This window comes from Chiloscyllium plagiosum, chromosome 6 (genome assembly GCF_004010195.1).
Source record: "Chiloscyllium plagiosum isolate BGI_BamShark_2017 chromosome 6, ASM401019v2, whole genome shotgun sequence".
Taxonomy (NCBI): Eukaryota; Metazoa; Chordata; class Chondrichthyes; order Orectolobiformes; family Hemiscylliidae; genus Chiloscyllium; species Chiloscyllium plagiosum.
Window position 1 is genome coordinate 75,727,044 of NC_057715.1, and position 16,535 is coordinate 75,743,578.

General features: G+C 40.8%; 1 protein-coding gene across 2 annotated transcripts in view; it reads right to left on the reverse strand.

The window, feature by feature from the left end:
- The window catches only part of LOC122550722 (rho GTPase-activating protein 20-like), a 51,498-nt gene that overhangs the window by 19,216 nt on the left and 15,747 nt on the right, over positions 1–16,535 (reverse strand). For both annotated transcript variants that reach the window (XM_043691871.1, XM_043691872.1), the window contains exons 7-8: positions 12,088–12,276; positions 5,431–5,609 (exon numbers count right to left, since the gene is read on the reverse strand). In XM_043691871.1, coding sequence (XP_043547806.1) covers positions 5,431–5,609; positions 12,088–12,276 — 368 coding nt within the window. The remainder of the gene's footprint in view (positions 1–5,430; positions 5,610–12,087; positions 12,277–16,535) is intronic.

Here is a 16,535-nt window from a genome sequence, read left to right on the forward strand (position 1 = left end):
CCTCCCCCACTCACCTATTGTACTCTATGCTACTTTCTCCCCACCCCCCTCCTCTCACTTATCTCTCCACCCTTCAGGCTCTCTGCCTGTATTGCTGATGAAGGGCTTTTGCCCGAAACATCGATTTTACTGCTCCTCAGATGCTGCCTGAACTGCTGTGCTCTTCCAGCACAACTAATAACGAATCTGGTTTCCAGCATCTGCAGTCATTGTTTTTACCTAAACTCTCCACCCCAGGTAACATCCTGGTAAATCTCTTCTGCATCTTCACCAGCGTTATTATATCCCTTCTATAAGTGAGGTCCAGAACTGCACACAACACTCTAGCTGCGGCCTAACCAACATTTTATACAATTCCAAGGTAACTTCCCTGCTCTTAAACTCTATACCTTGGCTAATAAAGGCAAATATACCATATGCCTTCTTAACCAATTTATCCATCTGTGCTGCTACAAGTATAAATGCACACCAAGGCTCCTCTGATCCTCGGTGCTTCCCAGGGTCCTGCTCTTCATCATGTATTCTCTTGCTTTCTCTGCCTTGTCCCAAATTCATCACCTCACATTTATCCGATTGAATTCCATCTGCATCTGATCAGCCCATCTGACCAATTCATCTATATTCCCCTGTAATCTAAGGCCATCCTTCTCACTATTTACCACCTCACAAACTTTTCTATTATCTACAAACTTAATGATCAGCCCTCCTACATTCAAGTCTAAATCATTTATATAATCCACAAACAGCAAGGACTCCAACACTGACCCCTATGGGACCCCAATGGGCAAAGACATCCAGTGGAGAAAACATCCCTCCCCAATCACCCTTTGCTTCCCGCCACTCAGTCAACAGTCAATGCAATTTGCCAAAATTCCTTGGATCCCATGGACTCTTACCTTTGCTATCAGTCTCCCATTCAGGACCTTATCAAAAGTCTTGTTGAAGTCCAAGTAGACTGCAGCAAAAGCATTTCCTTCATCTACACACCCGGTCACCTCTTCAAAAAATTCAAATCAAGTTGGTCAAACAGGATATCCCCTTAAGAAAACCATCTGACTGTTCTTGATTAATCCCAGTCTCTTCAAATGCAAAAAATCCTGTCCCTCAGCATTGCTTCCAATAATTTCCCCACCTTTAGCTTAGACGGACTGGCCTGCAGTTTTCTGGTTTATCTCGTGTTCCTCTTGAATAATGGTACTAAATTGGCAGCCCTGCACCTCTCTTAGGCCCGAAAGAAATTGAAAATGTTTGCAAGCATCCTTTCGATTTCCTCCCTTGCCTCTCCCAACAGCTGGGATACATTTCATTCAGCCCTCAATTTCTCTCTTCACTTGCTAAGTTGTTCTAGCACTTTCATTGATATCTCCCATAACAGGTCTCTCATCCTCGTCAATAAATTTCCATTTGTCCAGAACCCCTTCATACATAACCTACCCTGTACACCAATCACTCAGTCCTCACTAATCTCCATTGATACATGATACATTGATGGGCGGCACAGTGGCACAGTGGTTAGCACTGCTGCCTCACAGTGGCAGAGACCCGGGTTCAATTTCTGCCTCATGCGACTCTCTGTGTGGAGTTTGCACGTTCTCTCTGTGTCTGCGTGGGTTTCCTCCGACTGCTCCGGTTTCCTCCCACAGTCCAAAAATGTGCAGGTTAGGTGAATTGGCCAAGTTAAATTGCCCGTAGTGTTAGGTGAAGGGGTAAATGTAGGGGAATGGGGCTGGGTGGGTTGCGCTTTGGCGGGTCGGTGTGGACTTGTTGGGCCGAAGGGCCTGTTTCCACACTGTAAGTAATCTAATCTAATGATCTATATGCATCAAATTTAAATTCCTTCCCCATATCGCTAATTAACGGCTTCACCTTACCAGGCTCTGATGCCACAGCCAGAAAATATCAACATAACCTATTCCTGATCAAACAGTGTGCCTAGGAGAAAGTGAGGACTGCAGATGCTGTAGATCAGAGTCGAAGAGCGTGGTGCTGGAAAAGCACAGCAGGTCAGGCAGCATCCGAGGAGCAGGAGGATCGACTTTTCGGGCATAAGCCCTTCATCAGGAATGAGGCCCTCACTCTTCCAAACAGTGTGTCTCCCTGAATTCAGTTTCTTGCATGTGACCACGCCTTACAGGTCATAATTGATGGGGATTTTGAGCATTTTTGACTTAGATAATGGAAATCACTCCTCAAACTGCTCCATCTCTTATAAAGTCCTCCTTAAAATCCATATTTTTGAGCAATCTTTTGGTACATCTACCCCTCTCCCCACCACCCTTAGCACCCCTTCTTTGTCTCCGTGTTTGCTTTTCATATGTCTATGAACCGCCTTGGGGATATTCTTTAAATTAAAGCAAATTTTATAAATGCCCAAGTTCTTATCATTAGTAGTTTGTAGGGCTTCAGCCCTACGTGTCTAACAACACTGCATAAAGCAAATACTAATTCAGCTAGACATATCTCAGACACTTTAAGTACCAACCATTTGCATTTATTTTGGATAGAATTACAAGGGACTGGATTTTCACCACTTGAGAGAAAGGTGTCCCAAATGGCATGATTTTCACTCTAGAGTCACTGTGAATTGGAGTGGGATCTACCACCCCGGACATAGGTTGGAAGTAGCTGCAGGGCAGCAAATTGGCCTGGCAGGCTGTTTAAAATTGACCAGGTTGGATTTGTCCTGCTTCTTGTGTACAGGACATTTCTGAGCAATTTTCCACATTGGAGAAAATGAGGAATCCAGATGCTGGAGATCAGAGTCAAAACATGTGGCGCTGGAAAAGCACAGCTCCCCAGGTGCTACCTGACATGCTGTGCTTTTCCAGCACCACACTATTTGACGACAATTTTCCACATTATCAGGTAGATGCCAGTGTTGTATTGGAGCAACTTGGCTAGGGGAGTGGGAAGTTTTGAAGCACAAGTTTTGGAGTACAGTATTGTCAGAAAGTTGTCAGGACCCATAGTCTCTGCACTATCCAGTGAGTAGAGTCATCTATGCTGACCACTTACCCTAAAATAATCTAGTCTCATTTGCCAGCATTTGGTCAATATCATTCTAAACTCTTCCTATTCCTATACCCATCTGCATCCATGTGATATCATGTGCAGTAAATGAAACTGGCTGACGATGGGCATGTGTGATGCTGGGGACCACTGGAGGAGGCAGAGATGGATCATCTGTTTGGCACTTCTCAATGAAGATTGCTGCAAATGTTTCAGCCTCATCTTTTTCACTGATCTGGTGTTGGGCTCTTCCATCATTGAGAATGGGGACATTTGTAGTGCCACCAACATTTCAACTCCCCCTCCCACTCTGTGGCAGGACTGCAGAGCTTAGATCAATTCTGATGGTTGTGGTATTACTTAGCTCTGTCTGCCACTTGCTGCTAATCCTGTTTTGTGTAGTCCTGTTTTGTATCTTCAACAGGTTGACACACATTTTCAGCCCTGGTACTGCTCCTGCATGCCCTCCTGCACTTTCTACTTAAGCAGTGTTGATCCCCTGGCTTGATGACAATGGTTCAGTGAGGAATGTGCTGGGCAATTAGGTTACAGATTGTGCTGCTGTTGATGGCCCAAAGACACTCATGGATGCCCTATCTTGTGTTGGTAGATCTGTTCGGTATCTGTCTCATTTAGCACAGTGATAGTGCCACAAAGCATGATGGACGGATTCTCAATATGAAGGCGTGACATTGTCTCTACAAGGACTTTGCAGTGGTGACTCACTGATACCATCATGGACTGATACATCTGTAGCCGGCAGAATGGTAAAGATGAGGTCAAGCATGGTTTTCCCTCTTGATGGTTCCCTCATCACCTGCTGCAGTCCCAAATCTAACAGCTATGTCCTTTACGACCCAACTAGTTTGATCAGTAGTGCTGCTGCCAAGTCATTCTTGGTTGTGGACGTTGAAATCCCCTTCCCAGAATATATTTTGTGTCCTTGCCATCCTCAGTGCTTCCTCCAAGTATTCCTCAACTTGGAAGAGGACTGATTCATCAGCCAAGGGAGGATGGTACATGGAAATCAGCAGGAGGTTTCCTTGATCATGCTTAACTCAAAGCCAAAAAACTTCATGGGGACAGAATCAATATCCAGGGCAATTCCCTCCTGACTGTATATCACTGTGCTACCACCTTTGCTGGGCCTGTCTTGCTAGTGGGAGAGGGCATATCCAGGGATGGTGAATAATGGTCTCTGAGACATTGTCTGTAAGGTTTGATTTCATGCTGTAGATCTGGAGTCAAATGTAAGCCAGACCAGGTATCGGTGACAGATTTCCTTCCTGAAGGTCATTAGTGAGCCAGATGGATTAGATTTATTAGATTACTTACAGTGTGGAAACAGGCCCTTCGGCCCAACAAGTCCACAATGATTCTCCGAAGAGCAATCCACCCAGACCCATTCCCCTACACTTACCCCTTCACCTAACACTATTTAGCATGGCCAAGTCACCTACCCTGCACATTTTTGAACTGTGGGAGGAAACCGGGAGCACCCGGAGGAAACCCACGCAGACACGGGGAGAATGTGCAAACTCCACACAGTCAGTTGCCTAAGGCAGGAATTGAACCCGGGTCTCTGGCGCTGTGAGGCAGCAGTGCTAGCCACCGTGCCACCCATCATGGATTTTCCCAACAACTGACAATTGTTTCATGCTCATCAGGAGATTCTTAATTCCAGGTTGTTTTTTTTATTGAATTCAAATCCCACCATCTGCCATAGTGGGATTTGAATCCAGGTCCCCAGAATATTAGCTAAATTTCTGGATTAACAGTGTAGTGATTACATCACTAGATCATTGCTTCCCATATTATACTATTTTGCCTTTATCATTTCAACCCTAGCCAAAGTGCTTCTAAACCCTGGTTTCCTGAATTTAGGTCATCCACTCTGTTGCGCTAATATCATTTTTAATCTTTCCCATTTCATCTTCGATTTAAATACTGTACTTGCAACTGGAGCACTATCATGGAAGTTCAAGGTACCACTGCTTGATTATGAAATCTTTCTAAATAGGTTTTAAGCCATTAATAACCATAAACAGGACAGTGGAACACAGAGGAAATAATGGAGCTTCACTGAGGGTACAGAGTTTATCATGAGGGATTTTGATCTGCATATAGATTAGAAAAATCAGATGGACAAGGGAGCATAGGAGTTCATAGAATGTTTTCAGTATTTTTTAGTCAAGGATTGTGGTTAATGTGATGTCACTATAAAGATACTTCATTCCCATGTCAGTCCCTATCCTTCCCCATGATAAACCTCTTTTCTATGCCATTACAATGAATAAAGTGTGTGTTCTACCAATACAAAATGTGAAGGAGTTTTAAAATCATCCCTCTCTCAAGCATATGGTCAAACTTGGTTACAGCTAATTTCCCTCTCTGTCCCTCTCTAGCCATTTTGTCACATACCATGATTGGCTTTGGGAAGTGATCATCTTCACAAATGGCTGACAGTGGTAGGCCAAAGAGTCTGCCTGGTGTAATGGAGGTTGGGGATAGAGGCATGTTATCCAACTGAGTCCCCAAACCACGCCAAAAGGTCCAGTTCATGATTGACCTTTTTCTTTTGCATTGCTTTTGACTTGTTTCTAGGAAAAGAAGAAAAAAAACGCCAAGAGATAGCATTTGAATAATAATCTGCAAAACTATTTTTCTAGCATTTGCTTTCAAAGTTGAAATGATTATATAATACTCAATGCACATTAACATCTCAGCAACTAAGCATTAAGCTTTGTTAGATTTTCTATGAAGAATACTTTTATTACTGCAGGATGACATGGACGTGGGACTTGAATTTTGAAAGGTTTATGCTATTTAGGCAGGACAGCAAGTTAGAAAAAGGTGGAGGGGTGACTCTGTTGATTAAAGATACTGGGAGCACAACAGAGAGGATAACTAAATTCAAGAAACCAGGACTTAGAAACACTTTGGATAGAAATGAGAAATGATGAAGGCAAAAACTCTCTTTTGAGACTGGCATATAGACCATCAATTAATGACCATAAACAGGAAAGTGTAGCACAGAGAAAATAATGGAGTTTCACTGAGAGTACAGAGGGATTTTGATCTGCATATAGATTGGAAACATCAGGTGGACAAGGGAGCATAGGAATACATAGAATGTTTTCAGGATAATTTAGATAAGGTAACTAAATGTAATATCTCAAAATATTCAGATGACACAAAACTGGTTGGAAGGGTGAGCTATGAGGTGGACACAGAGATGTTGCAGTGAGATTTGGACAGGCTGAGTGAATGGGCAAATGCATGGCAGATACAGTATAATGTGGTTAAATGTGAGGTTATCCATTTTGGGAGCATAAATAGGAAGGCAGATTATTATTTGAATGAACATTACCCTCTCTCAATTTACAGTCAGAGGCCTGGGTATCATTTGCACAGGCTGCTGAAAGTAAATGTGCAGATGCAGTAGGCAGTAACAAATGCAAAATGTATCTTGGCTTTCATTGTAGGAGAATTCAATGAGAGGAACAAGGATGTCTTGCTATAATACAGGGAATCAGTGAGACCGCACCGGGAATACTGCATGCTGTCTTGATCTCCTTATGAGAGGTAGGATGCTATAGAGGGAACACAGCAGAAGTTTACAAAATTGATTCCTGGGACAGCAGGACTGATATATGATGGCACATTCAGTCTGTTACGATTGTAATTACTGGAGTTCAGAAGGAGGGGGATGGTGTGAGTGACTGTGGAAGTCTCAGAAACCTATAAAATTCTAACAAGACTAGACATATGTAGAAAAGATGCTTTCATCAGTGGGGAGATCAGAATACTGAGATGAGGAGAAATATCTTCAACCAGAGAATGGTGAGCCTGTGGAATTCATTACTGCAGAAGGTGGTTGAGGCTAAAACATGATGTTTTCTCAAGAAGCAGGTAGCTGGAGTTCTTGTGACATAAAATGATCAAGAAATATGGGGTGGGGAAGGCAGGATTTGGGTATTGAGCTTGATGATCAGCTTTACTTATACTATATGGTGGAATAGACTCGAGGACTCAAATGGCCTACTTCTATCTTCTACGTTTCTATGTAACTGACATTGAGGTCAAAGCTCAGAGTTATCAATCTGCTGGCTGCAGATGTATCTGTCCATGACACTATCAATGAGGATGGCCACTGCACTGGCCTTGTGGAGTGAAGTCCCATCTTTCGTTGAAAATACCTTACATTTTGCTATGTGGTACTATCACTGTGCTAAATGGGACAGACTTCAAAGAAACTGACAATTCAAGACTGGGCACCTGTGAGGCTCTGTGGATTAGCAGATCAACCTATGATTTCATGATCTGGCATATCCCCCACTCAACCATTACCAGCAAGCCAGGGGATCAATCCTGGTTCAATAAAGAGTGCAGAAGAGATGCCAGGAGCAGCACCAGGCATCCCTAAAAATAAGGTGTCAACCTAGTCAAGATACTAAACAGGGCTACGTGCATGCCAACCAGTAAAGGCAGAAAGTGATAGGACAGAGCTAGGCAATCCCACAACCAGCTAAATTCTGGTCAATAGTGGTGGATAATTTAACAATTCACTGGAAGAGGCAGCTTCACAAATATCCTCAAATGATTGGAAGTGCCAGCATCCCATTAGTGCCAAAGATAAAATTGAAGCATTTGCAACAATCTTCATCCAGAATGGCCAATTAGCTGATCCATCTCGATCTTCACCAGTAATCCCTAGAATCACAGATGCTAGTCTTCAGCTAGTTCAATTCATTCTACGCAATATCAAAATGCAGTTGAAGGCACTGGATACTACAAAGGCTAAGGGTCCTGAAAACATTCTGGAAATAGTACTGAAGACTTGTACTTCAGAACTTGCCACTCATCTAGCCAAGCAGCTCCAGTATAATTTCAATACTGGCATTTACCCAGCAATGTCAAAAATTGCCTAAGGTGTCCTGGACACACAAAGTTAAATCCAAACTGCCCAATTATCGCTCCATCAATCTACTCTCAATCATCAGTACAGTTTTGGGAGGTGTTATCAACAGTGCTATCAAGCAGCACCTGCTCAGCAATAACCTGCTCAGTGATGCCCAGTTTGGGTTCTGCCAGGGCCAATCAGCTCCTGTCCTCATAACAGCTTTGGTTCAAACACGGACAAAAGAATTGAATTCCAGAGGTGAGGTGAGAATGACAGCCCTTGACATCAAGGCCATAAATGTAGCCATCAAGAAGTACTCGCAAAAATGGAAATTAGAGGCAAACACTCTGCTAGTTGGGTCATACTTGGCAGATAGCAACGTGATTGTGATTGTTGGACGTCAGTCATCTCAGCTTCAGGACATCTCTGCAGGAGTTACTTAGGGTAGTGTCCCAGGCCCAAGTATCTTCACTGTTCATCAATGACCCTCATGTTCGACTACGATTGCACAAGATTCACCACCATTTGTGATTCATCAGATACTGAAACTGTCCATGTTGGAATGCAACAGGATCCAGACAATATTCAGGCTTGGACTGTCAAGTGGCAAGTAACATTCATGCCATACAAATGCCAGGCAATGACCATCTCCAGTAACAGAAAATATAACCACAACTCTGAGATATTCAATGATGTCACCATCACAGAATCTGCAACTATCAACATCCTGGAGGTCACCATTGACCAGAGACTAAACCAAACTCACCATATAAATATAATGGCTACAAAAGCCAATCAGAGGCTACAGCAAAAACAGTGGTGAGTAACTTGCCTCCTGACTTCCAAAACCTGTCCACCATCAACAAGGCACAAGTCAGGAGTGTGACAGAATACTCCACAATTGCCTCCAACAACACTCAAGAAGCTTGACGAGATCCAGGACAAAGCAATTGGCTTGATTGGCATCAAATCCACAAGTATCAGCTCCTTCCAGCACCGATGCTCAGTAGCAGCAGTTTGTACTATCCACACAATATAGAAATTCACCAAAGATCCTGAGACAGAACCTTTCAAACCATGACCACTCCCATCCAGAAGGACAAGGCAGCAGATGCACAGCAACACCACTACTTGCTAGTTTCCCTCCAAGCCACTCATTATCCTGAATTGGAAATATATCACTGTTCCTTCAGTATCACTGGGTCAAAAACCTGGAATTCCTTCATTAAATGTATTATGAGTTGGCCTACAACACACGGACTGCCACAGTTCAAGAAGGCATCTCACCTCCACCATCTCAAGGGCAACTAGGGATGTGCAATAAATGCTGCTGGCCAGCAAAGTCCACGTCCCACGAGTGAATTTTTTAAAAAAAATCAGTTCTTTAGAGCTGGATGGATGATGGTGAGGTCAGCCATAAACAAATGGTATGGGAATGTTAGGTGGAGCATGGATATGAAGGCTAATAGTGCACCATGGCTGTTGAATAAGTGATTTTAAGAAAGAGGGACAATCAATGCAACATTGATATATTGAACTAACTCATAGGAGGAAATGGCTGAGAGGATGGCTGAATTGGAGAGGGCAGGTTGTTTGCTGTAAGAAGGTAACAGAAAGAAGAGTAATATCTGGAAAAAATTGAGCCAATAATGTCAGTGGACATAGAACCAGGAGTGGTTAGGTAAGTAGGTATTTTAAGTTATAGCAAGTAGGTCCTGTGATTAAATTTATTTGGGAAGACTTATGGGAAGATGGGTAAGAAACTGTATAAGGGTGCAAGTCCCGGGCTAGAATAGGTGGGCAGATTGCCTGGACCTAGTGGGCAAGTAGATGGGACAGAGGCAGATTCAGGGATGAACTTTGTATTTGAGAGAAGTGTGGAGGAATTGGGGAGAGAGTTTACAAAGATGGTGGAGGATGAGAAAACAAAAGAAACCTGAACTTGTGACCAGTAGATTGCCACAAGGATCAGTGCTGGGTCCATTGCTTTTTGTCATTTATATAACTGACTTGGATATGAGCATAGGAGATGTCGTTAGTAAGTTTGCAGATGACACCAAAATTGGAGCTGTATTGGACAGTGAAGAAGGTTGCCTCAGATTATAATGGGATCTTGACCAGATGGGCCAATGGGCTGAGGAGTGATAGATGAAGTTTAATTTAGATAAATGCAAGGTGCTGCATTTTGGGAAAGCAAATCTTAGCAGGATTTATTCTTTTAATGGAAATGTACTGAGGAGTGTTGCTGAACAAAGAGTACTTGGAGTGCAGGTTCATAGTTCCTTGAAAGTAGAGTTGCAAGTAGATAAAATAGTGAAGAAGGTGTTTGGTATGCTTTCCTTTATTGGTCAGACCATTGAGTATAGGAGTTGGGATGCCATGTTGTGACTGTACAGGACTTTGGTTAGACCACTGTTGGAAGATTGCTCGCAATTCTGGTCTCCTTCCTATCGGAAGGATGTTGTGAAACTTGAAAGGGTTCAGAAAAGATTTACAATGATGTTGCCAGGATTTGAGTTATAGTGAGAGGTTGAATAGGCTGGGCTGTTTTCCCTGGAGCATCGGAGACTTGGAGGTGACCTTATAGAGGTTTGTAAAATTATGAGGGGTATGGATAGGATAAATAAATAAAGTATTTTCCCAGGAATGGGGGAGTCCAGAACTAGAGGGCACAGGTTTAGGATGAGAGGGGAAAGATATAAAAGAGACCTAAGGGGCAATTTTTTCATGCAGAGGGTGGCGCATGTTTAGAATGAGCTGCCAGAGGATGTGGTGGAGGCTGGTACAATTGCAACATTTAAGAGGCATTTGGATGGGTATATGACTAGGAAGGGTTTGGAGGGATATGGGCCAAGTGTTGGCAAATGGGACTAGATTAGGTTGGAATATCTGGTCGGCATGGACATGTTGGACCGAAGGGTCTGTTTCCGTGCTGTACATCTCTATGACTCTACGACTCAAAAATTGTATTTAGGGTTATCTACAAGTAATGAATGAGTTTGAGGAAGAAAGGGAGGCTAACTTTCTTGTAGGCATCAAATTTAGAAAGCTATCTTCTAAATGCAGTTAGTCTAAGTCTATATTTTACATCAATAATAACTAAATACGGCAGATATTGGAAATCTGAAATCAGTCAGATCTGCTGAGTTTCTCCAACACTCTGTTTTTACTCTAAATCTTACATTGATTTGCCATTATATAATATTACAATAAGCATATTTTGATTAAAACATTTTCTTTTATTCTAACTTGACTGAATCCATGAGTAAATAATTTAATGAGCTCTAATGTAATGATGTAATAAGTGGTTAGTTTTATGTATACCCTTCACAATGATTTGAATTGAAAGCTCAAGGCAATTATTTGACATGTTTAATAACAAGTTACTCTCAACTCTACACAGAGTCCGCCATAGTGATGGTGAATTGTGACAAGGAAAGCCTCTGCTTTAGTCTGAACATTCACTTGACTCCACTTCTGCAAGTTCATTTTGAAATTAAATGGCTTATTAAATTCAAAGTGCTGACTTCCCGCATGCTCCCTCACCTCGATTTCTTCTGTGCATTTGTGCAGTTTCTGGTCTCCGGACATACTGTGGTTGACACCACAGTACCACAGTGACTGCCTTTCATGACTGAATATTCTTGTGTTGGAGAGGTAAACTGAGACACTGAGTTCACTGCACATTTTAAATAATTGCAAAAGGAGGATATGGCCATGCTGAAACTAATCCTGTTTTTTCTTTAAAACTCATTTATCATGACTTAAAAATTCAAGGGATTTTCACAAGATATAATTTTACTTTCTGGATATAGAAAACTGCCTTTCAGTGAAGGTCACTTCCTGCTTGGCAGAACGCTACAAGTTTTTCAGCTGAATTTTCCACAAACCAAAAATTGGCCGAAATTTCTAAGGCAAGTTCTGATTTTACAGTTTCAGAACTGTAATATTTTTTCCTGTAATCCCAGGGTGAAAAATCTCAATAGTTTTTCCTTATAACAGAAAGAAAATTCTGAGTGTTTGCAATTCTATTAAAAACCACGTCCGTACAAAATCAACACATTCCCTCTATAACATTCACATCATCTACCTGGAATTTGAAACTCAGTTTTACAAACCAATAGACATAATTTAAAAATCTGTGCTTATTTTCATCATCTGGGAGAAATACTCACCGGCCATCTGCTGGCATGATGCCAAGCGACTTGGCTTTAAGATGAACTGACACTGCATCTCCACAGGCAACTGCTCAATGATGAAGGGCCCCTGGAAATCTAGAGGGTAGAGTGAGTCTTTGGATGATTGTGTCTGTGCAGCTGCATTTTGAATGTGACTCATTTTAATGCTGAAAGGATATTCATGCCCTGTTGAGAAAAATCGAAAGCCATTTTCAAGGTTTAAATCCATAGTAATGCTCCAGTAAAGTAATTCATCCCTACATCATTTGGTAGCCACTTACTTTTATAGATTTCTGTCGTGTTTCAGTTATTGCCAAATACCAGTCTTGAAATTGTTTGAAATATCTGTACTACATCTTGTGTAATTCTTAAAACTACATTGTTACTTATCCCCACTTTAGCTTGCATTGAATTTTTCCTTCCATATTCAAATTAGTTTAAATGGTTATGATAGGATCAAGAGTGATGTCCTTAAGTAAAATATCATGTTAGCAGAAAATAGAGAAATTAGTTCTCAGAGTTAAACAAGACCAATCTAAGGACCACAAGTTAGTTATTATCACCTTTTACTGTGCACAATAAATCTGAATAAGTAAAAGGCGATAACAACTACACAGTAAAATAAATCTACCAGGATTGACATGACTTTTCAGAGTTTGGAGAAAAACAGACAGATTTTGTCTGTAGACAATTGTCTCTGTCACACTCATATCAAAGTCTGTTCCACTGGAGCTTTAGATTGCTAGGTATTTGTTAGATATACATAGCATTTGCACTGACCATCTGTTTATCAGCAGCTTTGGGTGTGGTTTTATAGGGAGGCCAAGGCGATGAAGAACTAGGTCTGTTGAGACCATGACAAAAAAAATGACAATGATTTTAAGCACAAGGGTATCAGGAAATATCAAGTACTTTACCTACCCAAACAATGCATAATAACATGCCTGTCTCAGTACAATGTTTTGAATATAATGATGATTTGGAGGTGCTGGTATTGGACTGGGGGTGTACAAAGTTAAAAAGTTACACAATGCCAAGTTATAGTCCAATAGGTTTATTTGGAAGCACTAGCTTTCTGAGCGCTGCTCCTTTATCACCTGATGGAGCAGCACTCCAAAAGCTCGTGTTTCCAAATAAACCTGTTGGACTATAACCTGGTGCTGTGTGATTTTTAACTTAAATTAACTTCATTATCTATTGCTAATACTATTTACAAGCCACGATAACATGCCTGTATCCAATGGTGTAAAAGAAACTCTATCCTATGAATACTTCATAAAAATGCTTCAGTTGAAGATGTTTGCAGATTGGGAGACCCTCTGCAATAAATATTTTATACCTTCATGGGTTTTTGTCAAAAAAAAATTCAGAGAGTTGCTATTGATTCTTGGAGAAATCTGGCTATTTGATGCACAATCATTCTTTGATCGGAGTTCAATTTATTTTTCCTTTAAAAAAATGGTTGCCGGTTGTTGTTACTCCTTGTTCAGGATTTTTAAAATTCTCTCATGGAGTGTGAGCTTTGCTGGCAAGGCCAGCATTTGTTCTCTGTCCCTAATTGCCCCAATCATAAGATCATAACAAGTAGGAAGAAGAGTTGGCCATTTGGCCCCTTGAGCCTGCTCCACCATTCAGTAGGATTACGGCTGATCCTACAGTCCTCAAACCCACTTTCTTGCTTTTCCACATTAACCTCAATTGCCCTCCCAATCAAGAATCACAACCTTAAATATACACAAGGACTCTGCCCCCCACAACTCTCTGTGGCAAGGAGTTCCAAAGACTCGGAATCTTCTGAGAAAAGAAATGCTTTCTCATCTCAGCCTCAAATTGATGCCCCAGTCATTATTTCTGCAGAACACTGTCTCTCTTCAACTTAGTCTTGCCCTCCTCCTTCATTAGAAATAACCCTTTGCTAACATTAATTGTCAAAAGATTGCGGAGCCTTTCCTCTTGCATCTACCTTTCAGCCTTTGCTACTGATGTCAGCAAATTATCCAGTCACATTTTAAGCAGTGACGGCGCGATCAGTTTATTTTAGCAAATTATTCAAGTCAGTGCCGTTCAAATATATTGAATGGGTAACAAAAAGTCAAATGCTTTTTATACAGTCAAATAGAATTTAAGAATCTGCTCTGCATACATTTGCTTAAATCCTTGCTTTTCAGAAAATTATTTTTCCCTCAAAGGAATGATTTTTTTGGTAACCTCCACCATTTTCTTGCTTGTTAAACTAATTACAAAGAATACAATACTTGTTGCATTTATACTAATCACTTTCTTAAATTATGTCATAGTTACTAAATTTAGTTCAAAAAGCAATAAGTTTCACAAGAACATATGGACACACTTAGCATTTCAGCCCCAGTCAGCTATACTGAATAATCTCCTTATATAATCAATACCACAAGACATTCAAAGTTTCTATTGCAGAGTCTCACCTGATCCAGGTCATTGATGATTCTTAATTAACTTGACTGATATCCAACTTTAGGAAGTGTAGCTTGATACAATACTCTATCATTCAAGAACATCAGATTCAACTGTGAGGAATTTGCCTTCTCTGTGTTTTATTATGCTTTACTGCGCTGTACAAAATATTTTCCATGTTATCAGTTTGATCTTCTGGAGTATGAATTTAGTCTTATTGCTTTCAGTTTTGGCATTGCATATTAAGTTAACCTTTCCAACATTCAATCATTTCCTCCTGTATCTTGCACATCATCTCATTGTGATTTAATTTCAGTTTTTGATAGCACTTTGCTGGTTTCCTTTGAGATGCAATTTTTTTATTAAGATCCAAAAACTCCCCCAAGATTCATGAGTCATTTTCTAATACCTTTGAACACAATAACCTCTTTAGAAGATTTCTTCATGAACTGGTTGTCAACTATAGCAGCTACAACCTTGCCTTATACAAATGTCAGAAAGTCAAGTTTCAATTTCTAGTGTCTGTTTTTCTTGTTGAGATTTAAAACTTTTCCAGGTACAGTCAGTTTTGTTATACCCAACTTCACAGATAAAAAGAGATAAAGGAGTTTACTTAGTCAAGGTTTATGATCAGAATCAGTGTGATGTCCAACACAGAGAGCCCAAAATTACTTTTACCTTAGCCATTAAATATATTTTTTGGTGCTGAAGCAGTTAACTACAAATATTTAGCTCATTCTTTTACTTCAGTCATTCATGGTGCTATGAGGAATTTTCCAAAGACTAGTATCCAACCTATTTTAATTCTTGGTCCAAGTATTCAGTTCTTATTCCAAAAGATTTCAAGCTGACGTAATTTGAGATTTCAGATTTTAAGAAAGATTGGCCAAGTCAATCTAGATAAATTGCTCCCATTGAGCAAGAGGTTAAAAGAAAAACTGGAGAACGTTATTCCAAACACCAGCAAATAGGCAGCAATGGAGAATGTAGACTCAACCTGTTTACATAAAGGGTTTGAAGTTAACTTAGATCACTGATGTTAACAAAGCAATTGCAGCCTGAAACTGTGGTAGGTAACCTTCCCAATCCTGTAAATGGCTTCTATTAATTAAGAAAGGACTCTACTGCTGGGAAATGCAGTTTACAGAGATAGGACGGTGGGGGGGCAGTGTTTGGGTGAGAGACTCTTCAGAGTCTCAGTGTGGTCTCGATGGGTTGAATGGCCTGCTTCCAGACTTGAGGGATTCTACAAATATTTTTCATGACATAAAATAACAAAGATCTATTATGATATCCTGGATGTATTGACTTCTTGTTTGACTTCCAGTCAGCTCAGTGTCTAGCTGGGAAAACTGACCTACCGGACCTAAATTCCCATCTTGGACAAAGTTCAGCCATTCTCTTCTTTATTTTTCAGGTCAGCCAGGGCTTTTAATATTGATCCCTAAGAAGTGGAATCGCATTAGTCAATTCTGACAACTGTTATATAAGGTTCTGAAGGGTTTAATGATGCAGGCTGCATGAGGCTACCTCAATTTGATGACATCATGCAGTTCTCAAAATCTTGATGGGATCAGACATGTCATCCCTGACTCCTGACAGACATAATTAATAAGACTAACTAGCTAATGTAACTTGCACCTATTACCATCAGGCATTTAAGTATACCTTAGTCTTAAGACAAATGTTTCTTGTTGTTACGACTCAGAACTGGAACATTCTCTACCACCAAATAGGACCTTAGATGCAATATAGAAAGGAGGGTCTCCTCTGAGCCTGAAGGCCTGGTTTTAAGTCATACCTGCTCCAGAAGTGTGTCATAACATCTCTGAAGAGATAGATGTAAAATATCTATAATTATCCTATATTCCCTGCATTTATGGAAGGTCAGTTAGTTCAGTTGGTTGATTAATAGAACATAGAACATTGAACAGTACAGCAGAGGAATGGGCCTTTCAGCTTGTGCTGAACATGATGCCAGATTAAACTAATCCCTTCTGCCTGCCCTTGTTTCA